At 56.6% G+C, this 27,837-nt stretch overlaps 1 protein-coding gene across 2 annotated transcripts; it reads right to left on the bottom strand.

Annotated features, from left to right (window-relative positions):
- Positions 1–50: 50 nt before the first annotated feature.
- NECTIN2 (nectin cell adhesion molecule 2) lies at positions 51–26,511 on the bottom strand. Of its 2 annotated transcripts, XM_028088129.1 has the most exons (9): positions 26,209–26,511; positions 15,737–16,132; positions 12,770–13,066; positions 11,737–11,854; positions 11,118–11,266; positions 4,584–4,737; positions 2,043–2,106; positions 1,817–1,903; positions 51–1,158 (listed from the first exon to the last, which is right to left on the bottom strand). In XM_028088129.1, the coding sequence occupies exons 1-9, from the start codon at positions 26,297–26,299 to the stop codon at positions 892–894; spliced, it is 1,623 nt and encodes a 540-aa protein (XP_027943930.1). In that variant the 5' UTR covers positions 26,300–26,511; the 3' UTR covers positions 51–891. The 2 variants fall into 2 exon arrangements, with proteins under 2 accessions (XP_027943930.1, XP_027943931.1); XM_028088130.1 differs by lacking the exons at positions 51–1,158; positions 1,817–1,903; positions 2,043–2,106; positions 4,584–4,737 and adding an exon at positions 6,806–7,489.
- Between the last annotated feature and the right edge of the window lie 1,326 nt (positions 26,512–27,837).

Here is a 27,837-nt window from a genome sequence, read left to right as displayed (position 1 = left end):
CCCACCCCCATCCCCTTCGCATCCCACAGAAAACACAAGTTGACATCCGGTCAAAGTATAAACTCAGATTTTGTAGGAAATGCTGTATTACAAAAACAGTGTTATATCCCCAGCCTCCAACCTCCCCCCACCCCCTGCTGGGAGATGTCTGGGTCCCATCCCACTGGGCAGGAGTAAAAGGACTCAGTAGCTTCAAAGTAACAGCAAATTCTTCTTCCAAGGCTGGGGCCGGAAAGGCACACCGCATGAGGCTTACCCCATCTAGTCCTGGGCTGGGGCTTAATTCCCTGTAGACAGGAACTGGGGTAGTGGGGGCTCAGGGAAGGGTCTGGACCCTGAGACTCCTGCCTGCAGGAGGGAGGAGATGGGGAAGCCTTGGGCTGGGGAATCCCTTTCCTCTTGTCTTTGGGGAACAGACAGGGTGGGGAGGGGTGAGTGGGGCTCTGCTGCCTGGAGGGCTCAGGTCTGAGCAGCAGGGTACCCCCGACACCTACCCCAGCAGAACTATTGGGATTTTACTGCCCGAGGACAACTCGGAGGTCTGGGATCTTCTCTGGGATTTGGGGGGAGTCCGGAGATGATGGGACATGAGAGGTATGATCTAAGGTCACAGTCTTAGAGGAGTCCTTGGGTCAGAGGTTGTGCAGGAACATACTCCCCCACCCCCATGTGAGATAAGGTTACCAGGTTTCTGTTGTCATGGCCAGTTTCTCTGGGTCAGAGATCATGGATTAGAGATCATAGTGGAGCCATCAAGGCAGAAGTCACAGATGAGATGCATTTTTGTGTGTTAACTGACCGTGGCCTGGCCAGAGGTCAGGGGGCACTAGATCCCGGGCAGAAAGTGGAGGGATCAGAAAGTGAGAGGTGAGAGGCCAGGGCCATGGCAGCTCACACATACATGGCTCGGGACATGACAAAGCCTTTGCTCTGGTAGGAATCAGAGGGGCTGGAGTAGGACAGGGCATCATAGATGGGGTTGATCTTATCTAGATAGTCTTCCTCCTCCTCTTCCTCGTCCTCTAAGTCCAGGGAAACGCCCTCCACAACAGGTGGCCCTGGAGGCACCAGGATGGGGGACCCCGGACCCGTGGCCCCCAGGAGCAGGGGCCCCGAGCGCTCTTCCAAGGTGGGCAGCTCATGATATCGAGGCATATCCTGGGGGCAGGGAGGGAAAAAGAGCCCAAGGTCATCTCCTGTGCATTACACAGGATCCCGATCTGCCCCTTCAGCCCCAAATCCTGACCATCTCCTTATGCCAAACCAGACCCGACCTCATCCCTTGTTGGCCTGGGTGGAAACTGCACTAGAGCAATGATATGGCTTGTCTCCAGCTCAAAGCCCAGAGCCTGTCAGTCCTGGGCCTCTCTTTGTCTTTTGATCCCTGACCACAAGCCTTTCTCCATGAACCTTTGACTTCAATCTTGACCTCAACTACTTAACCTTAAGCCCTAAGCCCTAAAGAGCTCCTTGAACCTTGATTTGTCTCAACTTTAATATCTGACCCCTGACATTCAGTAGATCACGGAGGGGAATAACATTCAGTTTTGTCTCATCTCTGGGCACGGTATCTGGCAAATGTAGATGTTCAACCAATCTTCACTAAGTGGCTTTAACCTCATGTCCTTTTGGACTTTTTCAACCATGATCTCCCCCACTGAATCCTAAACACATCCCGGTGCTCTGAGCTCGGACTAGAGATACAGCGCTGGCCTTGAGTTGTGACCTTTAGTGTTTGACCTTTTATGTCAGGAGAGGATCCTTGGCCCTTAAACCCAAACCCTAAACCCACCCCTGCCCTCCCCCGAGTTCTCACCTGCTCAGCACATGAGACGCCAGCATCAAAGTAGGGGGTCTTGAGTGGGCTGTGCTCTGAGGCTCCAAGAGTGAAGAGCTGGGAGGGCTGAAGGGAAGGAAGAGGGGCAGGTCAGGACCCTCTCACAGCTGGCCTCTCCCCACGAGTCCCCCCTCTTAGCCCCGGCCTCAGTGGGGAAAGGTAGGTGTGGAGGTGGGGGCGTCTGGGCTCCGGGGTAAGTGCTTACCATCTCAGGCTCCTTCAGCTTCGCCTTGGGGGTTGGTGGCTTGTATGAGGGAGGCCCCTCCAGACTGTTGGGTAGGAGGTAGGTCAAGTGGAGTCTCAGACCCGAGAAGCCCTCCTATCCAGATGCTCTTCCCTCTACCCGATCTCCCTTTCTGCTGTGTCGTGCCCCCCCCCCCCAGGCCCCCTTGCCCAGCTAACTCCTATTCATCCCATGAATTTCTCTTCTTCCAGGAAGCCTCCCTGATTCTCCAGGAGGATTAGGGACTCCTGATATATGGTTATATCTAGCTGTTCTTCCTTTTTGGGGCACTTACTGAGTTTGTATTTGAAACATTATTTCTGATATCATTCAATAACTATCCCACTGTGAGCAATGTGAGGGAAAAAATGAGATCTGTGTCCTCAGCAGTGTTCTCAGAACTCGCTACGAGGAAGTCAGCAAGTATTTGTTTAAAAAATGAACAAGGGGCGCTTGGGTGGTGCAGTTGGTTAAGCATCCGACTCTTGGTTTCGGCTCGAGTCGTGATCTCGGGGTCATGGGATCAAGCCCTGTGTGGGGGTCTGTGCTTAGTGTGGAGTCTGCTTGGGATTCTCCCTCTCCCTCTGCCCCTCCTGCTTATGCTCTCTCTCTCTCTCAAATAAGTAAATAAATCTTTGTAAAAAAAAAAAAAAAGAATGAATAAATGAAAGGCTTTCCTGGCCTTCAAACTATGTTAAAATTCCCTTGTTATACATACCCACAGACCAGAGCATCCTGTATACATCATGATGAGTGTCTACTATGTCTCCAATCCCCAGCTCAGATGTCGCCTCCCCCAGGAAGCCCTCCCTGACCCTCCAGGCTACATCAAGTGCCCCCTCTGGCCTCTCACAGCTCCCTCAGTTTTTCTAGCCCATCTCTGCCACTCTCTAGGGATGGGTCTGTCTCCCAGGAGGGCAGGGCCAGGGCCATCTCAGGCACCACTAGCTCTCAGCACTGGGCTGGGCATAGGAGGCTGAGAGCAAGTTGTTGGTTTAAATTGACTAGATGTTGGGTGCCTGGGTGGCTCAGTTGGTTAAGCGACTGCCTTCGGCTCAGGTCATGATCCTGGAGTCCCAGGATCGAGTCCCACATCGGGCTCCCTGCTCAGCAGGGAGTCTGCGTCTCCCTCTGACCCTCCCCCCTCTCATGTGCTCTCTCTCTCTCATTCACTCTCTCAAATAAATAAATAAAATCGTTAAAAAAATAAGTAAATTGACCAGATGTTAAAGAGAGTGGGTCAGAAACTTCCTTGTGCATCAGAATAACTCAGGGAGCTTGTTATAAGTACAATTTCCAAGCCCTTCTTGTAAAAGTTCTGATTCAGTACGTTTGCTGTAAGCTCAGGAATCTGCATTTTTATTTTTATTTTTTTAATTTTTTTTAAAGATTTTATTTATTTATTTGACAGAGAGAGAGAGACAGCGAGAGGGGGAACACAAGCAGGGGGAGTGGGAGAGGGAGAAGCAGAAGCACAAGCTCCCCACTGAGCAGGGAGCCCGATGCGGGGCTCGATCCCAGGACGCTGGGATCATGACCTGAGCCGAAGGCAGACGCTTAACGACTGAGCCACCCAGGCACCCCAGGAATCTGCATTTTTAACAAGTGTCCCTACCCCTGCCACACACACACACACACACACACACACACACACACACACACACACACACTGGGTAGTGTTACTTCAGAATCATTTTGCCCCCCAAATGCTCACTTGATGGATGAATTTCAGCAAGTGATTTCAGCTCTCTGGACCTGTTTCCTCTTTGATAAGATGGGTATCATTAGTTCCCTGTGAGAATTTCTGTCTCCATGCTGCACTTATGTGTGTGAACACTTTAAAAATGTTTGTCTCATCATTGCATTCCTAACCTCTAGGGCTTGGCTCTGAGCAGGTACTTTCTGAATACTTGTATCAATGAACGGATGTGAAACTTCATCAAGGTCACCCATGTAAAATGCATTTCGCCAAGCCTGGCACGTAACAAGTGCCCCACACAGAGAAGTGTGGCTAGTTCCCCCTCCCCCCCCATATCTAGGCTCCTATAAGAGATTTTAGCGGGGCACACGGCCACCTAGAGTAAGGACTACATTTCCCAGCTTCCCCTGAAGCTGGTACACCATGTGACCAGGTTCTGGCCAATGGGAAGTGAGGCGAAGTGACGGGTTCCCTTATAGGACAGCTCACTGCCCTCTATTTGTCTCCCCCTGCCCCCGCAGGAATGGGGGCTCTGAGGCCAGGACAGCTGTATCTGGTTGTCAAGTATGCAGACAGTGCTAGAAGTATGGGGAGCCATCTTGGAATTTGAGTGAAAGGAAAGTTGAGCAACAAGATAGCAGGAGCCTGGGCTCTGATGGCTTCACAGAGCATAGCTATCATACCCACGCGTTACGGGAGACAGAAATAAACTCTCCTCTACACCCCACTTAAGTCAGTTATTTGGGGTCGCTCCCCCTACACCCGCCCCTTGGGCTCCCCGATTCCGGGACCCCTCCACCCACTTCTCGGGGCCCATCACTCACTCGTCCTCCTCCTCTGCCCCCTGCAGCCTCTGCTCTTTCCGCTGCTGCCGGCAGATGAGGATGCCTGTGGCGACCACAGCGGTAGCAATGATGGCAGCAATGATGCCCCCAATGATGCCACCCGTGGCCCCCGCGCCTGCTGTGTTGGGGGTCTCTGCAAGAAGAGGGACAGCGTAAGGGGGGTCTCCGGGAGGAAGCCACAGCTCCTTATTCCCTAAGTCATCACCCACCTGCCTACCTCCTCTCCCTAGTCCTTACTGAGGCTTTGTCGGGTGCCAGTGGCGAACAAAACATATAGAGGCCCCCGCTCCCATGGAACATCTGTTCCAGCTGGGCAGAGAGACCTGGAGCACAGAGATGAACACAACAGCTGACATGCCAGGTGGCAGTGAGCGATCGAGGGTAAAAACATAGAGTGGGGACGGTGGTAAGGAAGTGACAGAGCGGGGGACCCCAGGGGTTGTCAGAGAGAGACTTACTATGGGGTGACATCTGAGCAAAGAGCTGAAGGAGCGGGAGGGGGTGAGCCACGAGGAAATGAGAACATTCCAGGCAGAGGAAACAGCCAGTGCAAAAGCCCTGAGGAGGAAGCCTCCTGATACTTTGAAGGACCAGCAAGGAGACCGTGGGGCCAGAGAAGTGGGGGAGAGGAGGGAGAGGAGGGAAGGGAGGGGACAGGGCGGAGCTAAGAGGCACAGAAAGGTGGGTGTTCTGGAATCGGGATCAGAACCCTTCATTCCTCACAGGGAATGGAGTCATCCTGGACAGAGGGTGTGGCTCCTTCAACCCAACAGGAAAAGGAATTGAGAGAAGCTGTGGCCCCCTGGGCCTTTCGGTTGGAGCCCTCCTCGCTCCCTGATGTCACCCGTTTACTTGCCAATTTCCACAATACACTGGGAGCTCCGAGGCGCACGGCCTGGCACACGGTTGGTGATGGCCAGATGTGCAAGGAGGGGCCCAGCGCCAGTGCTCAAGGACCTACCCCGCGCCAGACTGTCCAAATCCCCGCCCCTGCCTGTTGGCGCTTCCCTCCCATTTTGGGGAGGAAGCATGGGGGACCCGAGGGGGGTGATGAGGAAACTGCACTTGTGCAAAAGCCTCACCCACAGGCTCCGCTCTCTGTCAGCCCTATTGCTCAGAGGAGGAGATACAGTTGCCCAGAGGAAGAATGTCTGGGTTCCACAACTTCCTGCTCCACAGCCTGGTGGCCTTGGGAGGGCTTCAGAGTTGGGGGGACAACGGTAATTGCCGCTCACTCAGTCCACACATAGCCATCCTGACGACATGCCCTGACAGGGGAGGTGGGGGGGGGGAGGAGAGGGCTCTGTCTGCCTGAGTCACCTCTGTGTCCCTGGCATAATAAGTGGAAGTCAATTCTGGTGGGAAATGAATGCCCCAAGCCCCACCTGGTGGCTCAGTGCAGGCATCCCGGGTGCCACCCCATGGTGCCCCCCACGACCGCTGCTGGACCAGAGGCAGCTCCACCTGTGTCTTAAGAGAGGGGGCCGTGGAGGGCTCAGGACAGCAGAGGTGACTGGGACGAACCCCGGCCCCCTCCCACTCCCGTCCCTCATTCCCAGGCCTGGGTTTGGGAGATTTTCTAGTGGGCAGCAGGGGGAAGAGACACAGAGCTGCAGCCCTTCCCCCTCTGAATCACTGAAAAACCCCTTGGGATCTGGGCAAGAGGAAGAAGGCTGAGAAACGCCACTGTTCTGTGTCATCAAGATGGGACTCTTCTGGTTCCTTAACACCTCCACCTGCCCTGTATCCTCAGGGCCCAGAGAACAAAGGGGGCCTCCCTCCCTCCCGAGATCCTCAGCAACGGCAGAAGGTCAAGTTTGAGCTTCGCCCCCTCCCCACAAGGGCCCAGGAGTCCAGGTTCCCTATCCCGTTCTGGGGAGCTCTGGGCTCTCAACAGTTTGGCTATCCCCTCCCCCAGAAAGGCAGCCTCAGTCCTGGGACACCCCCCCACACACACACACCCCAAGTCCAACCTTCCCAGCCTCTAAGCCCAGAAGCCAGCGACCCACTTCCTGGGTCGCACTGGCCCTGGGGGTCTCAGGCATCCAGTATGTCTTCGAATGATCCAAGTAGTCAGAGCCCTCCCTCCCCTCCCCTGGCCTCCCACGTCTAGCCCCCAACAGGCTCCCACCCCCTGGGACCTAGCAGTCCCTGTCCCACCCTCCAGTGAGGGGGTCTGATGTATTACAAGACACCCCCGATGTTTTCCTCCAAGGCGTTTATTAACTCCTGAGTGTCACGGGCCGGGGCAGGCCGGAGCCAAAAACAAGTTCTCTGGGATGGGGGGGGGGTCCTCTCTGGGTCCCCATGCAGCCCTGGAGACACAAGTCCAGTGTGTGATTCCAGCCCCCTCCCAATCCCGGGGAAGTGGGAGGGAGCATTTGAGCTCCAGTGTCGTCCAGAAAAACGAGTCCAACCAGTCTGGAACCCTTTGGCTGGCATGGCTGGCTCTGTTTCTGTGTCTGTCTGTCTGTCTCGGGGTCACACGTAAATTGCCCGCCGTGAAATGAGGGAGCCGTCCAGCTGGGACTCCATGTCGTCCTCGAGAGCCTTGGGTGGAGGCAACATGAGACCTTCCTCCGCTTTCTCCTCCTCTTCCTCCTCTTCCTCCTCATCCTTGCCATCTGGCTTCAGGGGACCAGGGGCGCTTGGTGTCCAGAAGACGGGGCCCCCATTCCCAAACACCTGAGTTTTTGGATCGTAGGATCCTCCAAGGCTGTCTCCTCCTCCTCCGCCTCCTCCTCCAGGGCTCTTCCTCCTCCTCCTCACCCTCAGCAAGATGAAGGCCAACGACCCCCCAGCCAGAAGCAGCAGCACCAGCAGTGTCCCCCCCACGGCCCCCCACACCACCGGCCCCACGTCTCGGGGCGAGGCCCGGGGTGTGTCTGAGGAGAGAGAAGGAGGGGATGAGAGAGAGAAGGGGAAACAGGAGTTCAAGAGGCAAATCTGTGGTTGGGGGGGGCACAGGGCACCACAGGGACAGTGACGGCAAGACTGGGGGGGCGACTCTGGGCAGAAGATGGAGAAGGTGGAGGGTGGGGGAGAAGCCGTCTGTTCTGTGCTACGCACACTGGGCACTTTGTTCTGGGGGAGGGGGGACTGCAGCGGCGGGGGGCGGGGACAGTTTGCCGACCGATGGCCCCCAGATGTGTTTCCTTACACCTGCATGGGGCTTTTCAAAAATTAAACTTGCAAACATTGCAAAAACCAGGCGATTTCATAAAAAAAAAAAAAAAAATCCAAGATTCCTTTCAGGGAAAAAGGAACTCAGATCGGGCCACACCGATCTCTCATCTCCACTTGGCGATGGGCAGTAGCTGAGTGAAGACTGGCTGCTTGGGTCGGAACAGGGGTTCCGCCCTTGGCCACCTGGGCCCTGGCCAGGACCCCGTAGGCATCTGAGTTTGCGACCTGCTCGGGACGGGCTGGGGTGGTTTGTCACAAAAGCTCTGAGGTTAGAGTCATGGAATCTTGGGTGGATCCAGCCAGGAAGAGGCAGAGCTGGATTTGGGCTCAAGACTGTCAGATTCCAAAGCCCTTTGGACTTGAGAGAGGGAGGAAAGAAGGGGGGCGGTCCTCCTGATAATCCTCCTACCCCCTTGGAAGGGGCTGGGGGCACCTGGTCCAGGCAATGTGGCCTCCCTCCTGTCTGGGCCATGTCCCCAGTTGTGGAAAACGGGGGCTCATGAGGCCCACTGTCCTGCCCTTTAGGCCAGTGCTCCTGGCAGTGGGCCAGCAGCTGGGAGGGGAGGGGTCTGGGGAAGGTGGAGAAGGAAGCCAGGGAGTGCTTGGGGTCCAGGGGGCGGGGCAGGAGAGAAGAGGGAGGGGGGTCTGGGCCCCACACCCAACAGACATTGAAGCAGTTTGAACCTAGAAGCATTTTATACACGCCCCTTCCCCCACCCCCCGCACCCCCTGCATGCGGACCCTGATGGGGAGAAACGGGGGTGGGGTGGGGTGGGAGGGGGGAGGAGTCCACTTACACCTAAACCCCTCCTCCCCACACCCTGCAGAGGGGCTGGGACCCAAGCTCCTGAGGGCACCTGTTTCTTTTAAGAGTGGTTTTCAAATACAGCCATGACCCCCTGGGCTGTCAAATCCATTTAGTGATTCACAAGGAGCAGTTAAAAAAAAAAAAAAAAAAGGTAGAATAGAAAAAGTGTCTCCGAAGTAGAAAGGGTAAGTACTATTTTGTGAAACGTTTTTTTCTGTAATATACGTCTACACCGGTACACTGGTTAGAGGCATGACAGTTTTCTTGGTGGGAATGCCCATCAGTGACGTCTGGGAACCTGTTTTGGCGCATGCTGGAATGTTTATCTGCATTTCTGGAGGTGGTATTTTGGAACTGGTGGGTGTGTTCGCCAGTCTGTGGGTCAAAAGTTCTCCGAGTCTCCCTGAGGCGATGTCTAGCCTGTGGCATGACCTGTGTACCTATGGCTTCGCTAATGTGAACCCCAAACCACGTGTCTGCGACCACACGTCTGGGTCTGGGCGTGTGTGGGAATGCGATGAGTCCCTGAGACCCTCCGGATGTGACTCAAGAGGTGGGAGTGAGGAGCGCCTGGGTGGCTCAGTCAGTCAGGCGTCTGCCTTCTGCTAAGGTCATGATCCCAGGGTCCTGGGATCGAGCCCCGCATCGGGCTCCCTGCGGAGGAGGGGTGTCTTTCCACAGGGCTGAGCCTCTCTTGGGGGGGGGATTCTGTGTGCTCCACTCCCTGCTGCCCCCCACCCCCCACACACACCAGTTCCTGACAGGGCTAAATATGTGTTCTACAGGGTGAATACTGATGAAGGGCTTAACTTTGAAGCTGGTCTGTTCTTGGAGGGGGTGGTTTCCAGCGGGGGACATCTCTGGGATTTGTGTGTGTTTTAAAGGGTTTTAGGGAGGTATCCATGTGTTTGTGGTTGTGTATCCCTGTGATGACCCTTAGGTGTGGCTGCATCTGTATCTTAGAGGCTCTGCCTCTTTACAGATGCCTCCTGACTCTGCATGGGGAGACCAGTTTCTCAGGTGTGTATCTGGGACAGATGGATTTCCAGTCGGGCATCCCTCCTCTCTGGGTGTGTCTTCAAGGGCGGGGACGGAGTCTTATTCACCATGGCATCCCCAACATCAAGGAGAATGCTCAGCAAAGAGGAGCCCTCAACAAATATTTGTCAGATGACGATCCGTTGAAAGCAGCGGGGTTTCTGGAGAGTTTCTGCGGGTGTGCACCTCTGAGGACGTCTTTGCGGTTCTTTGTCAGGATCTGCGTGTGAGTGACGGTTTCTGTGTGTGGAACTGTTGCTGTGCAGGTTCTCCCCCGTGTTGGCACATCTGCGTGATAGTGTCTCCCCCCAGGGCTGTGTGCGTGTGGGTGTACACGAGTGCAGTACAAGATTATGTCTCAGGAAGGGGATCTGTTTCTGTCTGTCTCTGGCCATGGCGCCCGTCTCCAGGTGTGTATGGGTGTGTCTGTCCTCACACTATGTGCGTTTGTCTTGGGTCACATTTCTGAGGGGGGCCCCCCTCCTACCCACCAAGGCCACTATTCCCGGTGGTGTGTGTTTGCATTTGCACAGGTGTTCTGCAAGGATGGTGGCTCTGGGCAGGTGTTTCCAAGAACTTTTTTTTTTTTCAGCTACACGTGACATCTTGGGGGACTCTGGCCGGGTGTCACCTGGCTTTGTTCAGTGCATGTGCCCCTGCTCTCTTGGGGGTGCGTGTTTTGGTGACAGTGGGTCTGAGTGTGCGGGTTGTTTTGGGTGAGTTTCTGTTTTGATTCCGACATGATCTCAAAGCACAGAGTATGTTTCTGGAGATGTGGCATGCACATCTGCCCACTAAGACATGAAAGGGACTCTGTTCCCAGCCCTGGGATCCCCGTGTCTGTGTCTCGGGGCACACAGCCTCCCTCCAGGTGTGTGGGTCTACAGTTGTGATTTCGACCCCATTTATCAGCCAGTGCCACAGGCCTAGTTTGGCTTTGTTCTTTTCCGCTCCTGTCTTGGGGCCCATGTGAGTTTGAGTTCCTATCAGGGAGACTCAGAGAACCTTCCACCCATAAACACATCAGCCGCCATTTCCAAAACACCCCTTCGAGAAACACAAATGTCCCAACTCATGCAAAAACTGATTTCCTGATGTGACTTGACCGGCACTCACTATAGGAAATCAGTATTCAAATGCGTTTGTTTGTGTCTGTCTAGCTGTCTGATGTGTCTCTCCAACTGGAGCCCGGGGCAATGTCCCTGGGTCTCCTCCTGGAGACCCTTTCCACGCCTCTAGTTTCTAGAAAGCCCCCAGCAGAGGCCTCACCCTCCTGACTCTTCCACCGGTCCTACCCTGTCATCCCAATCCGGATCCCACCTGGGGGCGAGAGAGAAGAGCCACACTGACCTCCTTTCTCATCGGCGAGGCGGGTCTGAATCCCTCCCCAGGCCGGCGGCACAGCCTCCCCAATGTGCCCCCCCCCGAGCCCCCAAAGGGAGGAACACTTGGGGAGCTGACCACCTCCAAGACCCGCTCACCTCGCACGAGGACCACCTGCTCAGCGCGACCCGTGCCCACGGCGTTGGTGACCGTGCAGATGAACGTGGTGTTGACCAGTTTGTCCACTGAGTGGATGATCAGCTGGGGGCCCTGGGCTACTGCGGAAGCTGGGAAGATGCCTGCCGTCCTGGAAGGTGTGGGGGTCACCGGAGGGGGAACATCAGGGGAGCACAAGCCTGATCCCCGATGACACAGCCTTCAAAATCCAAGCTCCAGGGACAAAAAACTTAATGCTCAGGACCCGACACTGCTAGCTCTCTCCTTCTGGAGACTCTTGGGTTCAGGTCCCTGGTGCACCTCCCTCAGACCTAGGGGTCCTGCCTCTGGCGCCTCTTCCCTCAGATCCAGGGGTCCAGGCCCCCAGCCCCTGCCTCCCTCAGACCCGGCAATCCTGCCCTCAGCCCCTCCTCCCTCAGACCCAGGAGTCCAGGCCCCCAACCCCCTCCTCCCTCAGACCCAGGGGTCCTGCCCCCGGAGCCTCCGCCCTCAGACCCAGGAGTCCAGGCCCCCAGCCCCCTCCTCCCTCAGACCCAGGGGTCCAGGCCCCCAGCCCCCTCCTCTCTCAGACTCGGGAGTCCAGGACCACCCCGGACTCACGTGCTCCAGTCATAGCCTGTGGGCTCCGGTTTGCTGCGGACGTCACAGCTCAGGGTGGCCTCGCTGCGGCCGAGGTACCAGTTGTCATCGTAGCCGGAGATGGAGACCTCAGGGGGATCTGGAGGAAATGGGGAGACTCGCTCAGAGACAGGGAGAGTCCCAGAACAGGGGATAGGTCAGCAGAGAGACGGGAGTCCTAAAGAAATGAGGTGGGTCGGCAGGTGGCGGACCCATGGAAACTGGGACAAATCAATTTGGGCTATGCCTGCAGAGGTGAGACAGACACCGTCCAGGGATGCCACCTGGGTCGTGTCGAGGGAGTTATTGTTCAGTGCGGGGAGGGTCTGAGGGGGCCACAAAGATAATGCCTGTTATTTCTGCCACGCCCGGAGCAGATAAAGGAATTGGTTGAACCGCAGGCGCTGCCTGGGGAGCTGGCATGGAGAATGCTGAGTTGGGGGCTCGGGTGTGTTTGGACGGGGCGAAGAAGAGCTGGTTAAGTTACGCTCTGGCCAGGTCCATGGGGTAATATTGGGGGTGTCGATGGAGACAGTTTGTGTAGTTTGCTAATTTCCTTGGCACAAATACTCCCCAGTGGTTGATTTCAAGCTGTCGATATGACTTCACTGGACGTGGCATTGGGACAAAATGCATAAAATTGGCCCTTGTGAACCCATTCCAGGTTACCACTGATGGTGGCAGGAAGGAGAGAGCCTAGCGAAGCTGGTGTAGGCAAGGAGGGGGTACAGGGCATAGACATCGCCCAGGGGAGCAAGGAGAGGATACAGGGCATAGACATCGCCCAGGGGAGCAAGGAGGGGGTACAGGGCATAGATGTCGCCCAGGGGAGCAAGGAGGGGGTCCAGGGTGTAGACGTCGCCCAGGGGAGCCAGTAAAGACAATAGGCAGGAAGGCAGTGCCAAATTTGGCCCAGAGGGCTGATGCAGACAACGCTCAGGTAGAGGGTAGACAGTGCCCTAGAAAAGCCAGTGTAGACAATACTGGGGATGCGCTCACATCCCGACACACTCACAGCGTACAGAGAGGGTGACAGGCAGCAGGATGGGCTCCTCAAAGCTCTCGTGCTCCACCTTGCAGGTGACCTTGACACCATCTGCTCCGCTCAAGGGCACCAAGGTGAATCGGCTGGTGACAGTGACTGTGCCGGGCACAGGCCCTGACATCTGGCTCTCTTTGGCCTCCCCGTCCAGGTGCGAGAACCAGGTGATTCGGGCGGGGGGACGGCCCCCCTCGGAGACACAGCGGGCCACGGGCACAGGTTCCAGGCCGAGCGTGACTTCCTGCGTTTCGGCGTGGTTCTGGGGCTGTGCTGGGGAGAGCAATGGAGGGGGTACGTCACTCCTCACCTGAGGTCCTTCCACGGACACCTCGGCAATGGGGCTGAGCAGGGAGGTCCCGACCACCGGGGCTCAAATCCCACCTCTGCTGCTTAGCAGGTGCCTGGCTTTGGGCAAGCCATTTCCCAGCTCTGTACCTCAGTTTCCTCTTTTGTAAAGTGGGGAGAATTAAAATGCCCACCTCGTAGAGCTGTTGGGCAGATTAAATTGATATAAAGAGCCCTCTGGACAGTGCCTGGCGCTCCCTATGCTAAGTGTGCCCCGTGATATTATTCTGTCTGTTCTCCTCTGCCAGAAAAGCAGAGACAGTGTCCAAAAGCCTGGAAGAGGCTGAAATTTTTTTTTTCCCAAAAAAGCCAAAGCAGAATAATGTAGTTCAAAGGTCCAGCTCAAAAGGCCTTCCACTTCTTTCCCGTAATCACCAGTAGATGGTGGTGCCAGAAGTGGGATAAAGGTTGCGGAGATTCCTAAAGCTGGAAATTTTTTGCCCTTTTCACCCATCTTCCTGGAAACCATGGAAAGATATTGGGAGGGAAACAATACAACGTCCCTAACAACTAACCTGCAATTTTAACCAGACAGTCCCGAGTTTCTGCCTCACGGCTCTGGCTACCTTGTGGACCTCTCTGGGTTTCTCCTGAGCTCATCGATGTGGTACAGCCCGCCCCTCCTTCCCTCCCTCCCCCCCCCTTCTGCCCTGACTGCCAGAGCCTCTCTTGGGCCTCCCCACATCCTCCCTAGTCGCCCACCCATCTGTCCTCTGACCGCTCTGGGCACATGCACGCCCCTCTCAGTCCCTGCTCCCACCCACCGCAGGGTCTTGGCGACCATGTGCCTGGAGGGCTCTGGCCTCCCTTCTCCTTGGCTTGCGCTTTCTCCTCCTCCAGATCCAGGCTTCACTTCCTCAAGGGAACTTCCCTGACATCTGACTCTCCCTTTTAGGGGCAGTCACGTCACCTGCTCCTCCGTGAAAGCAGAGCTTTGGCCGTTCTGTCCTGTGCTCCTGCCCCAGGAGGTAGCTGGTGGGAGGCAGGTGCCCCATACGTATCTCTTGAACAGAATGCATGATGGCACAGGGAGTGACCTTTGCAAGGGGTGGTGTGGCGGAGATCTGTGCTTTGAATTATGGGAAACAACTGGGGTTTCAGGCTCCGTTAAAAAGGGAAGGCTTTTCCCAGGGACAGTACAGGGTAGGCTACTCAAGCCCTCTGGGGCTGAAAGAGGGAAGATTGTGTCCAGCATGATGTGGCTTCTGGGACGTTGCCGGGGGAAGGTGGGATCCCAGGCAAATGCCCAAGATTTAGAAAGACATAGGATCTTTCTTAAAAACAAAACAAAACAAAACACCAGGAGGCTTTTTCCCACCCACTCCTCCCCACCCCCACTGCGTCTGCCCTCCGTGAAGTCCAGCTGCCTTGCCTCTCTGCCTAGGAGGCCCTCGCAATCTGTCCCTGTTGGTTTTCCTGCCCCGTTGAGGGGTCACTCAAGCCCTGGCCACCAGCCTCCTTTCCATTCCTGGAACACGCCGAACTCACTCCCACGTCCTGGCTGTTCCATATGCTGTTCCCTCCCTGTGTGCATCCATTCCTCTGCTTGAGGACACGCGTCCACGGGTGACTCCTTACACTTCAGGACTTGACTAAGAGGCTCTCGCTGTCCGTTCTGTCTAGAAGGGACCACCGGGTCGCTTCCTCCGAGGGAGGATCACAACATCCTGGTGTTCCCTTTGTTTGCTAATTTGATTATTCCCTGGCATTACCTCTAACACATTTCCAAAGTTCGACCTCTTCTTGCTACCCCAACTGCCTCCACCTTGGTCTCGTTGCCATTACCTCCTGCCCTGTGGTCCCCGAGCTTCCACCCTTGCCCCCAAGGTGCAGCCAGAAGGAGCCTGTGGAAACCAAAGCCAGATCACACTTGTCCCCTGCTCAGAACTTCCCATAGTTCCTGTTCTCTCAGGGCGAAAGCCAAAGTTCTCACGTGGTCCATGAGGCTGCCTGTGATCCGTGGCCCCCAACATCTTCTTGACCTTGCCCCCTCCTACCTTCCCTTTATTCCCAAGTCTCTGGCCACACTGACTTCCTTGCTCTTCCTCAAATGCGCCCTGCCTCAGGGCCTTAGCACTTGCCATTCCCTCTACCCGGAATCCTGTTCCCTTAGATAGCCCTACAGGGCTCCCTCATCTCCTTCTAGTCTTTGTTCAGATTTCACCAGGCCTCCCTAGCCAAAATTGTAACCTGCCCCCCTCCCAGCTTCCATAGCACCTATAACCACCTGACTCCCTCCTATTTTTCTTACTGATGTTATTTACTCTCTGGTACCCCCTTATTGAGGTATACGCCCCAGTAGGGCAGGGAGCTCTCTCTCACTCACTGCTTTACTCCTAGAGGCTAGAGTAGTGCCTGGCACATAGAAGGTGCTCAATATAATATATTTCTGTATGCCTCGTGGCCTGCTGTGTCCTCAACTTGCAGGACAGAGTCCGACACGCAGTAGGCGCTTAACGGATATTTGCTAGTTGACTCAAGACCACAGGGAAAGTCAATATTACAGCTGAAGCAGAGAGAGAAACGGATCCACAAGGGGGCTCAGCCCCATGACGCCTCTCCCACTACCCTCCCCCCACCCCTGCCACTGCTCACCTATGGCTCTGAGCCAGGTCACCCCCCGACTGGTGCCACTGGGGAAGGTGGCAAACTCGCAGGTATAGTTGCCCTCATCCTCCACTGTCAGTCCCCGGAGGGCCAGCGTGGCATCCCGCAGCTCCATTTCCGTGCCCTGCCTGGTCCCGGGGCTCTGCCCGGCAGTGACAAAGGACAGTCGCTCTTCGCCAGGCTTTGGGCCGCGGAAGCTGGGACCGTAGGAAGGGTGGAAGGCGGCCACGCTCTTGCTGACCCCGGCTGCGTCCACGTGCAGCCACGTCACCTGCGAGACTCGGACTTCAGGTCCTGGAGACAGCAGATGGCACGGCAGCTGCACGGTGGCCCCCAGGTGGCCCCGCACCTCGGGTGGCACTCGGACTTGCACATCCTGGGCCCCTGGAGAGAAAGGGGAGAGAGAGCGGTGGGTCGGGGGAGGATCCAGACGCCTCCAGGCCAGGCGGGGCCATCACTGAAGGGCCCCACTGGGAAACGCGGGTCCCAAATGCCCCGCAGGAGGCTTCGTGGGGTCGCCATTCCAGAAGGGCCCTCCAGAAAACAGATTTTGAGGAAAACTAGGGACATAGGAGTCTGGACTAGATTATGGGCTGCTGTGGAATTTTCGCTAATATTCTTTTCATTTTTTTTTTTTAAGATTGTATTTATTTAGGGGCGCCTGGGTGGCTCGGTCGGTTAAGCGTCTGCCTTTGGCTCGGGTCACAATCCCGGGGTCCTGGGATCGAGCCCCACGTCGGGGTCCTGGGATCAAGCCCCGCGTCGGGCTCCCTGCTCGGCAGGAAGCCTGCTTCTCCCTCTCCCACTCCCCCTGCTTGTGTTCCCTCTCTTGCTGTGTCTCCCTCTGTCAAATAAATAAATAAAATCTTAAATAAAAAAAAAGACTGTACTTATTTATTTGACACGGAGTGAGCCAGAGAGCAAGCACAAGCAGGGGGAACGGCAGGCAGAGGGAGAAGCAGGCTCCTCGCTGAGCAGGGAGCCCAACATGGGGCTCGATCCCAAGACCCTGGGATCATGACCTGAGCCGAAGGCAGCCACTTAAGCGACTGAGCCACCCAGGCATCTTAGAATTTTTCACTAACATTCTTAAGCATGGTGATTCAATTGTAGGCATGCAGCATTCCTGTGTCTCAGAAGATACAGGGCTGCACCATCATGTCTGCAACATACTCTCACATGGGTCAGCAAAACCAAAACAAGCTACAGAGAAAGCCATGAAGACAATGTGGCAAAATGTAATCCTATGTGGAGTCTGGCGGGAGAGGGGGAGGCAGGCTCCTGAGCTGTTCTTCCAACGTATACGACCTGTATGTTTGAAAATTTCCGTTATAAAATGTTTGGAGAGAAAAAAAAAAAAGAATCCCCCTCAAAAACAAATCAATAGAAAAATAAATAAGCCTATCACAAAATAAAATTTTAAATATTTACAGTGTGAGGGCAGCCTTCACTTTTTTCTGCACAGAATTGTACTTTCTCTCACTTTTCTAGAAAACCTACAGCCCTCTTAAACCATCTTTTTTTTTTCTTTTTTAAGATTTTATTTACTTGGGAGAGAGCGAGCACAAGGGGGGGGGGGTAGAGCAGAGGGAGAGGGAGAAGCAGACTCCCTACTGAGCAGGGAGCCCGACGCGGGGCTCGATCCCAGGACCCTGAGATCATGACTTGTGCTAAAGGCAGACGCTTAACCAGCTGAGCCACCCAGGCGCCCCCACCTTTTTTTTTTTTTGACAGCTTTATTGAGATGTCCTAAGTGTCCAATTCAATGACTTTTTGTATATTCACGTGAGTTGCTGCATATAGTGTCCGTCCCTGTAATTAATTTTAGAGCACGTTTATACTTCCCCAAAGAAACCCTGTACCCATTATCAGTACTGACACCGGTGCTTTGTTCTCTTTTTACAGCTGAATAATATCCCATTGTCTGGATGCACCATGTTCCCTTTATCCACTCATCAGTGGACAGACACTGGGGTTCTTCCCACTTTTTGTTGATTATGAATAAAGCTGCTATGAACGTGTGCGGACATATTTTTGTGTGAATGTATATTTTTTTCTCACTTTTTTTTAAAAAACATTTTATTTGTTTAGGAGAGAAAGAGAGAGCATGCACGAGCAGGGGGAAGGGCAGAGGGAGAGAGAGAGGCGGAGAATCTCAAGCAGACTCCCGGCTGAGCGCAGAGATCCCATGACCCTGGGATCACGACCTGAGCTGAAACCAGGAGTTGGACACTTCACCGACTGAGCCACCCAGGCGCCCCTTGTTTTCTCACTTTTAACAGAAACCAGGATGAAGAGGAATGTTGCTCTGTTGCGCAAGGCAGGACAGCGTGGGGACTGAGGGCAGACTGCCTGGGTTCGAATCCTGGCTCCGCCATGCACTGCCTATGTGACTTGGGGCAAGTCACTTAACCTCTCTGTACTGTGGTTTCCTCAGCTATAAAATGAGGATAATCATAGGGCCCACTTCCGAGGGGTTGTTATAAAGATGAAAGACTATTTGTGGAGCACTTAGCACAGGGGCCCCAGGAAATAGGAGATCAGGGTTTGTTAAATAAAGGCCGGCCAGGTAAGTATAATTACAAGTGGCTCTTGACATTCAGCCTCGAGGTGGGTCAAGGGCACATGCCCTGTCGCAAGGGGTGCCAACGGCTGCCCAGCTGTCTTTGGCCAAGGTGGGGGGAGGGGAGCGGGTGCGGCCACCAGGCCCCATACAGGAAACCCAGGATGCATTAACAAGAGACCCTAATGAGAGGGTCCCCGGCAGAAGGCTGTCCCACCAGAGGGGCCAGTCCCAGAAACTTTTGGAAAGAAGCCATTGGTCAAGACCACTGCGTAATAGATATACCACCTCATGGTATCGCCACACATGTCCCCAGACAGCCCAAGAGTTAACATTTTGGGAAAGGGGCCATCTTCCCTTTGAACCGGCCATGCTGCAGAGTGGGTTGTCACGGGCTTCCTGCTGGCTCAGTCCCTCCCCAGGTGGGTGATCATATTTCTGAGCCTAACTTCCTCCATCTGTAAAATGGGGATGTTCAAGGTACCCTCCAGGGCCCCCTGTGAGAGTTCCATGGAATGATTTGCTCCCATCAGTGCTTGGCAGGGCCTGGCACCGGTGAGTCAAATAGGCCGGTAGCCGCCCGCCGCAGCCCAAATCCAGCTTTGCTTGTATTTACTTTTGGCCCACAGAGCATTGTTTCAAACATGAACTAGCACTCAACAATCTACTAACCCACCGTGGGGTCTGGCGATTAAAGGTCAGACAAAAATCAGGATGTGGGGCTCCTGGGGGTCCCCAGTTGGGTGGAGTGAAGGAAAGGCTGCTTCTTCCTTCAGGGGCCAGCACCCTTGCCCCACCTGGCCTCCAAAGGCACTGAGTGTGGGACAAGGGTCCCCAAAGACTCTGCCCCTTTCTAGCTGGGTGAGGAGGGACGGGCGCTCTGTCAGGAGAAACCATCCGGCCTCGTGAGCTCTGGAGAGAGCCAAGTAGGGTGGGGCCAAGGAGTTAGGTTCTCCCCTTTGAGGCAAGTGGGAGCCACTGAGGGTTCCTCAGCTGAAGAATGACTAGGCTTAAAGCAAGGGAACCTGAAGGGCAGGTGGAGCTGGACGGAAACCTGGCCAGCCAGCAAAAAGTCCTGACAAGGGCTCAAGAGAAGAACCTAGAGGTTAAGATGGAGACTGGTTAGAGGGCAGGAGATTGACTGCTTCTTCTTCTTCTTCTTCTTTTTTTTTTTTTTTTTTTTAAAGATTTTGTTTATTTATTTGACAGAGAGACACAGCGAGAGAGGGAACACAAGCAGGGGGAGTGGGAGAGGGAGAAGCAGGCTCCCCGTGGAGCAGGGAGCCCGACATGGGGCTCGATCCCAGGACCCTGGGATCATGACCTGAGCCGAAGGCAGACACTTAACGACTGAGCCACCCAGGCGCCCCCAGGAGGTTGACTTCTTGAGGGGGGCTTAGAACTGAAAGGGATTTAGTGGTGGGGGGCAGGGAGGAAGTGGAATCTGCTCCCATCCCACACGGGTCCATGCAAGAAACAGTGACTCAGCAGAGGTCCTGGGTGCTAGAGGGTCGGCCCGAGGACAGGATGCCTGTCTTGTTCCCTGCTGTACCCCCAGAGCCTACAGCAGGGTCTCGCCTGTAGTAAGTGCTCAATAAACACCACCGAACGGGGGCGCCTGGGTGGCTCAGTCGGTTAAGCATCTGACTCTTGATTTGGGCTCAGGTCATGATCTTAGGGTTGTGAGATTGAGCCCCGTGTTAGGCTCAGCGCTCAGCAAGGAGTCTGCTTGAGATTCTTTCCCTCTGCCCCTGCACGCGCGCGCTGTCTCTCAAATAAATAAATCTTTAAGAAATATACACCACCAAATTAGTATCTGGCCCTGTGCCGGGTGCGGGTGCTGCAGAAGCGACAGGACAAGTCAGAGGCTTGTTCTCCAAGAGCTGACAATGTGGTGGGGAGACAAATGTCACACCAATAGGCATCATCAAGGATGCCAGGAAAACCGAAGGGGGCGGAGGGTGGGTGCGGGTAAGAACCCAGAGCCAAGGCCTGACCCATCCGAGGCAGGCTGGGAGGGCTTCCTGAAGGAGACTTAATTCCTTTTCCAGGGAACCTGAGCTCAGGCCCACGGAGCCACACCCCCAACTCTGGGTCCCTGGGTCCCTTCGGGGACTCAGATTTACCATTCTGAGGAAGCCCTTGTGATTGCAGGATGCCTGTTATCTTCTGAGGGAGGCAGCTCTCCCAGATCTAGGGTCATGTCTCAGCACTGCCTGCTTCAGAGGATTAAAAAAGCCCATGCTTAGGGGGTCTGGGTGGCTCAGTTGGTTGTGTCTGCCTTTGGCTCAGGTCATGATCTCAGGGTCCTGGGACTGAGTTCTGCATTGGGCTCCCGGCTCAGAAGGGAGTCGGCTTCTCCCTCTGCCTGCCGCTCCCCCTGCTTGTGCACTCTCTCTCTCTCAAATAAATCTTAAAGAAAAAAAACAGAACAAGACAACCCTCTTGCTTCTTGTGGGGCAGGCTCCTAAGACAGGTCTTTCATCCCCCAATATTCGGCCCCAGAGAGCCCCGCGCCCCTCCCCCTGCACCCCATTTCCTCTGCAGAGCCCTCCTCCCCATTTTCCACCCTGGACTTTCATGACTCCCTGGAGATTCACCAGGGCAGGGATTCTTTGCCCTGTTAGGCTCACAAGCTACGCCCTCGGTATTCACAACAGGGACTGACTCCCAGTGGATGTTCCACATTCGCTGAATCAATGAGGTTCTAAAATCCTCTGGCTTGAAGATCCGTCGCATCCAGTGGCTCTCCTCACTCAGGAAAGAAACTCAAGCCTTTATAGCAAGCCCTTTATAGCAACCCACAACGCCCTGCATGCTCTCCCCCGATCATCCCCGCTCGTCCTTTCTCACCCAGTCTCCCACCCTCTCCCCTGTGCTCTCCCTGCTCCGGCCACACCGGCCCCCACACTGTTCCTCAGACATGCCAGGCAAGCCCCACCTCAGGGCCTTTGCACTTGTTCTCTCATGCTGAAATGCTTTTACCCCACATGTCCCCACGGCTCTCTCCCTCACTTCCTTCAGGTCCTTGCTCGGCTAGGCACCCCCTGACCACCCTAATAATAACAACACCCCACCCCCACCCCAGACCCTGCTTCATTTTCCTCAAGGCACCTGATGTGTCTTCCCCATGAGAACATCAGGGCCCAGGGGCAGGGATCTTTGTCTGTTCACTAATGTGGCGCCGGAGCCTAGAATGGTACCTGGCACACTGTAGGAGCTCCATTAATATGTTGAATGAATGAATGAGATGAAGGTGAGGAACAGCAGTGCACCAGATCACACAGGCTGAGGCTAAGTTACGGGCTTGGGCACCACGGAGAGTTACACCTGAGGGGGGTGGGCAGGGTTAGGTGTGTGCTTCTGAAACAGCCCTCAGAATGGGATGGGGCAGGGACATGGGGGGTGGGGGCTATGAGGAAGAAGGATGAGCCAGATCGGAGGCAAATTCAAAGGTGGATTGGCCGGGACATGAGGCCGACAGGCTGCAGGAGTTAGGGGCACAGGGGTGGGCCGATGCCCAGATGTTCTGTGGGTCAGATGGAGGCACGGGAATCGAAACCAGGGGGATGGCTGGCCTGGAATTAGAATCCTAGTGTCCAGCGTGCTGCTGGGCGGGTGCCGTGCCTGTGCCCTGACCTTGGCTGGGGCGTGGTTGGCACCACAATGGGGGAGAGTATGGCCCTGGGAACAGGGAACTCACTCAGCTTCCCTCATCAGCAAGCCAGACTAGTGACAGCTTCAACGAGGAGTCAGCCAGGTCCCCGGATGCACTTCCTCTCCCTACAGGCCCGGGCCTGTGGGCTTTCTGGTGGCAGAGTAGAGAGGCGTGTGCACCCCAGAGAAGTAGGGGGCTGGGGGCTCGGACTCCTGGGCTCCTGCCTGGCTGGCTCCTCAGGGCTTGGCTCACCCCCTCCTGACCCATAAACACTGTGACCTGCCCTGTCGGGCGTGGCGGGACTTGAGCAGGCCCTGGAAGGCCAACGTGCTTTGAGCACCGGCCCCAGCTGCTGCCTCAGCCACCTTGCCAATTAATTAATTTCATTAATCACAATGCCCACCCCCAGAGCAGACATCCGGGAGCCGGTTTGGGGGGGATGGTGAGCAGCAGCAGCTAGGATATGGGGCGCTCTGGCCGTGCCCAGGATTTCTGCACCTGCCTCCCTGTCTCCCCCAATCATCTCTCAGATGGCGGTTATCCCTCCCTTCCCCGGGCTGAGATTTCCCTGCCTTTCTGAGGGGGCTTGACCACCCTGAAGGCCTCGCCTGTGGGGTTTGGTATTTCTGGGGGTGAGTCTCTGGGACTGCTCTTCCCGGCTGAGTCCCTGGGACAGAAAGAAGCGCTCCCACACCCAGTTTACCCGTGCCCCAAAGATGTTTCCGGCCACGAGACTCTCTGGCCTCCCTCTTGCAGGTCCTGTCACTTTGATCTCCTGTGTTTCTCTCTGCATCTGGTTCCTGAGCCCTGAGTCGGTCCCTCTGTGCCTCCAACTCCTAGGGTCTCTGGTCTCTGTCTCCATCCCTTTCGGTCTCTGCTTTCTGTGTCTCTCACGTTCTCTCTAACAGCTTTATTGAGACATAATTCCCGTACCATCCAATCCACCCCTTGGAAGCTCACAGTTCAGTGGCGTCAGTATATTCATATACTACATACTCGGTGGCAGTATATTCACAGATTCGGGCCTTCAGCACACCGCAGCCCATCTCGGAACATTTCCACTATCCCCAGATCGCCCACATCCTTAGCTGTTCTCATATTCTCTTTCCTCTCTGTCTGACATCTGAGAGCCCAGTCTCCCTGGGTCTGGGTCTCATCTCTGGAATCCAGCGCCGTGCATTGACTCCTGGGGTCTCTAATCTTTCGGGGTTTCTGGGGTACATCTCTCAGGGTCTCTGGCCCTGGGACCTCCCTGCCTCCTAGGTCTCCCCATCTCTGCCCATCTCTCCACATCTCTGACATACTGTTCCTATGCCTGGGCCATCTCGTTGGGTCTCCCCCCCCACCCCCCCACCATTTCTCAGCATCGCTGGGACATTAAAAATGTAACAGTGTCCCTGGCGGGGCAGAGGAGCTGGCCAGCGTGCCTAACTCCCTGTCCCTCCTATGTGCGCCACTCCCGGTAGCCCCCACACACTGCTGGCCTTGAGGCTCGCCTGTGCCCTGACCTCCCTGGGTCATGACATCTCCATCACTGATGGCTGGGGGCTTTTGGGCTCCCAGCCCATCACCAAACCTCTAAGTCTCTCTCCTTAGGCAATTCTTGCCTTTATCCTGCTGTCTCTGTCCAGCTCCCTCCCCCGCCTTTCTCTGTCCCTTCTCAGTAGCTTTCTGTCCACCCCTGTGGGCTGTAATTCATTCTCCCCATCTCTCGGTTCCATTCTAGTGTTTGTCTCTGACCCCATCCCTAAATTTCTTTCAGATGCACTCTCCATGGGCTTCTGTCCCCATCCCTGTATCTCTGTCCTCTCTGTGTATCCCTCCCTCCCTTCCCCTCCCCCTCCCTGCTCCCGCCTGTGAGCAGACCCACCCCCACTTCGCTGCCCAGTCCCCCTTCCCTAACGCGAAGAGACAGCAGGCCCGCCATCCCTCCCATCCCCCTCCACTACTGTGGGGCTGCCTGGCTGACAAGGATAAGCAGTGAAAGCTGGGGAGGACCCAGCTGGAGGCCCAGGTGGCGCACCCTCAGTCCGCGGAGGCCCAGGAGGGGGAAGGCTGAGGAGCTAGAGGCAGGTAAAGAGAGATGGATGGAAAGGAAAGGGAGAAAGAGCTCTGTGAGAGATGAGAGAGCCAGAGGGGCAGAGACAGGTGAGAAATGAAGAGGGGAGTGATGGGGGGTGGGCAGGGAGGGAGGGAGGGAGGGAGGCAGAGAGAAAAGCAAGGAGCGTAGGCACAAGGATGAGGGGTCAGGAAAGGGGAAGGCCCCCTCCCCAGGTGCTAAGAGCTTTCACATGGGATCAGCGGGAGCTCTGACTCCTCCCAACGGCCCTGCAGCAAAAGGGTTATTCTCTCAGTTTTACAAAGGAGGAAATGGAGGCTCAGAGGCACCCAGTGGAGCACAGCCAAGAAAGGCTCTGAAGTCTGCAGTCCGGCTTTCCTGGGGACTGGCTGTGGACCCTGGGAAAGAAGCTTGCCCTTTTGAAACCTCTGTGTCCCCATCTGCAAAATGGGAACAGGAATAGGATGTGTCTCCCAAGGAGCTCTAGAATCCTCCACGAGATCGTGCATCACGTCAAAGCCTGGCTCAAGGTCAGGTGGGTTTTGAGCATTTCCCTGGAGCGGCAGGTTCTGATCTCATCTCCCTATCTCTGACACCAAGGGAGGCAGTACCCAGCTCTGAGTAAAGGCTGGGATACAACTCAGAGACATGCTGGGAAAAATAAGGTCAGGGGGGTAAGCAGGGCTCCCCCAAGACACCCCCCCCACCCTCCCCAGCCCCCGCCTACACTTTCTGGGCAAACCCTTGGTAAACTCCAATATCCAGAGTTTCTAGCTGAGAATAAACAGCCCGGTCACCTGCAAGGGGCGGGGCCAGAACCTCCTTCACCTGTTTCCTCCCAACCCCTCCCTCCTCTGAGAGCTGCGCCCTCCCTCAAGGGGGTTGGGGGGAATAGGAGGGGGCTGGTGGGCAGAACGGAGGGAGGGGCGGGGGATTAGGGCGGCGGCTCCGCGCGTCCCCCTCCCGGCCCCCCCTCGCGGCGGCTCCGAGGACAAGGGCGCGACCAGGGGAAAGATAAGGTCCCGAAACCTGGGAGTCCGGAACCGGGAGCCGGGAGAGCGCCCGCCCCTCCCGCCCGGGTTCAGCTAAAGTGAAACCGGTAAAACTTCCCCAGGGACGTCCCGGCCGACGGCTCACAAGGCAAAGGAAGGGTCCCAGGCCTTGGGACTCAGCCTCTCTTTCGGCCTGGGACACCCCCGACGGAGCTCCAGCTTCCCGACGGAGCCTCTAGTCCTTGATTACATCTAGAAGCCAAGAACGGGGTCCTCCGCCCACATTTTATATCTGGATTTCAGAAGACATTCCAATGTTCACAATTAAATCTGAGGCCCACGGGATAGAGCCTCTTCCACCGCTCCCTCCCCCCCATTTTACCTGGGACCCAGGAGACAGAGCCCCCTGCTCACAATCTGGAACCAAGTTTGAGCCCTGTCTGCTCCCAATTTGACCAGGACCCAGTACACATAGCCCCTAGCCTTCATTCGGCCTGGGACTCAGGAGACGGAGCCCCCAGCCCCTAATTTTTTCTGGAGCCCAGGAGCCAGGCCCCAGCCCCTTGTTTTCTGGGTCCCAAGAATCAGAGCCTTCATCTCCCTGAGGCCCAGGGTTGGAGTCGTTAGGCCCTTACCCAGGTCGCCGGAACTCATCGTTGGCCCTCCGAGGGACCCAAAGTCCGTGCTCCCGGCCCCTCTGGGGGACTTGGACATTTGGCTCCCCGCCCTCAATTCTCCCAAGGCCTCAGACGCCCAGCCCTGGGAGAAGGAAAATGGGGATGGTCTTGTCTCTTCGTCGCGACCCTCCCGCTGGGGAAGGGGGGGGTAAATTCCCCACATGCCTGAGGGGGTAAGCGGAGACGGAACCCCAGATCCGGTTGACAGCTCGGTGCGAGGTGGGGAGGGGGTCGCGAAGACTCGGATTTAACCCTTTTGGTGTTAGAATCTGAGGAAGGGGGAGGGGGAGACCGAGAAGTCCGGTGTAGGCTGGGGAGTTGGGATAAGGAAGGGTGATGGGGGGAGAGGGCTGCAAGAGAGGAAAGGGTCGGAGTCGGTGAGGGCCAGCCAGGAAAAGGGCTCGAGAGAGGAGGCTCGGTGAACCGGGGGCGGAGCAGGGAAGGTGCTCCGACTCGGAAGGTGGGTAAGGGGTTGGGTCCGCGCGGGGGGTGGGCGTCTGCGGTTTCTCACCGGTTTCCCGGAGCAGCAGCAGCAGCAGCAGCGACAGGAGCGGCAGCGTCGGCGACGATCTCGACGGCGGGAGGGCTGCGGCCCGGGCCATGGGGGGGCCCCGGGAGGGACTGGGCCCGGGCGGGGGCCTGCGGGCCACTCCGTGAGCGCCGATCCGCTGGGCGGTCGAGCAGGTGCCTGAGGGGCTCCGGCTCCCGGCCGGTTCCCGCCCGCTCTACTCTCGCGGCTCTGCTCTCGGGGCCGGGCTCTCCCCGCTCGGTGCCCCCGGCCCCAGGCTTCTCTTGGGCAGCTCGGACTCGCTGACGTCACAGGACCCACCCCCTTCCCTCCTCCCCCCCCCCCGCGCCCCCCCGCGGGGCCGACCTTGGGCTCCGGCCCCACTGGCTCAAGCTGTCCCGCCCTCTCTGAGATTCCTCGCTGGTCCTCCCCAGGATTCTACTCCCGCCCCGCCCAGCACTCTGCACCCGCCCCCTCCCAGGATTCTGCACCTGCCGCTCCCGGGGATTCGATCTCGCCCCTCCCCTAGAATTGTATCTCCGCCTCTCCTGGCGTTCAAACCCCGCCCCCTTCGCCCGCTAAGAGGCCTCCTGCGCCCCGCCTCCTCCGATCTCCGGGTGGCTCCTTTAAGGTTCTGTCACGCCCCGCTCCGGGGCTCATGGCGGTCTCCGCCCCCTGAAGCCACGCCCCCGGTACAGCCCCGCCCACCCGCTCTCCAGGCAGTGGATCCAGTCTCTTCCCAGGAACTCAGTCCCGCCCGGTCTCGGCCCCGCGCGAAGTTCTAGCCCCGCCCTCTTCGGAATTAGCGGAGGCTTCGTCGTCACACCTGCGTGAGGCACGTGGGTTCTCATAGGCCCGCCCCTCCTGGAGTCCCGCCCCCAGGCTGAGACCACCACCCCCTTCCCAGCCACCAGATTTTTCCCAGTTCTTGCCCCCCGCCCAGTATCTGTCTCGGTCTGGGTGCGTCTCGGCTAATCTCTGCCTCGGACTCTGGGCGTCGCTGCACCATTCCTGCCCAGATTTCTCTGCGTCTCTCAGTGTCTCTGGCTTTGTGTCTCTCTCTCCTTCGTCCCTTTATGTCTCTAACCCGGGGTCTTTCAGTCCTCACGTCTCGGTGTCCCTTTGTGTTTCTGCTCTCTTTGTCTTTCTCTTACCGTTCCTGTGTCACTTGGTCCCCGTGTCTCTTTCCATCCCTTTGACTCTGTCTCTAAGTGTGTCCCTCGGTGTCTGTCGTTTCTCTCTCTGTGTCGCTCTCGGTGTCTCTGTTCCTGCCTCGGTTCTCTGTGTCCCTCGCCGCGTGCATCCCCCTGTCCTCTCCCGCATCTGGTCCGCACCTCCTCGTTACCGCGGCCTCCCGCCAGGGGGCGGCACAGACCGGCCCCCGCGCTCCGCCGGCCCTGCGGGGCTGGGCCAGGGTCGGGCCTCCAGGCTCCGCCGGTCCCGCCCCTTGTCCTTGTCCCACTTCTATCTTCCCGGTCGCCTCGCGTCTTTGTGTCTCTAGTTCTGACTCGGCCCCTTTGTCTCTCCCCGGCGGCGCCCGCTCCTCCCCACCCCCACCTACCTCTTCACATTCCTAGGGCTGACCCGGGGAGCTGGAGGGGCCGCCCAGTGTGTTGGGGTGAGGGCGGGAAG

Source organism: Eumetopias jubatus, unplaced genomic scaffold, assembly GCF_037043125.1.
Source record: "Eumetopias jubatus isolate StellerSeaLion01/CBP00866 unplaced genomic scaffold, mEumJub1_p1.0 scaffold_10, whole genome shotgun sequence".
NCBI classification, from domain to species: Eukaryota; Metazoa; Chordata; class Mammalia; order Carnivora; family Otariidae; genus Eumetopias; species Eumetopias jubatus.
This window is presented reverse-complemented; position numbering and strand designations above follow the sequence as displayed.

What these genes read in the sequence shown, in the direction of transcription:
- NECTIN2 (XM_028088129.1), bottom strand. Translation starts at nt 26,299, where the DNA reads ATGGCCCGGGCCGCAGCCCTCCCGCCGTCGAGATCGTCGCCGACGCTG. An exon ending in GCTGCTGCTCCGGGAAACCG is followed by an intron (nt 16,133 to 26,208) that starts GTGAGAAACCGC and finishes CTTTCTCTCCAG; the next exon opens with GGGCCCAGGATGTGCAAGTC. An exon ending in GCGTCTCATGTGCTGAGCAG is followed by an intron (nt 1,159 to 1,816) that starts GTGAGAACTCGG and finishes CCCTGCCCCCAG; the next exon opens with GATATGCCTCGATATCATGA.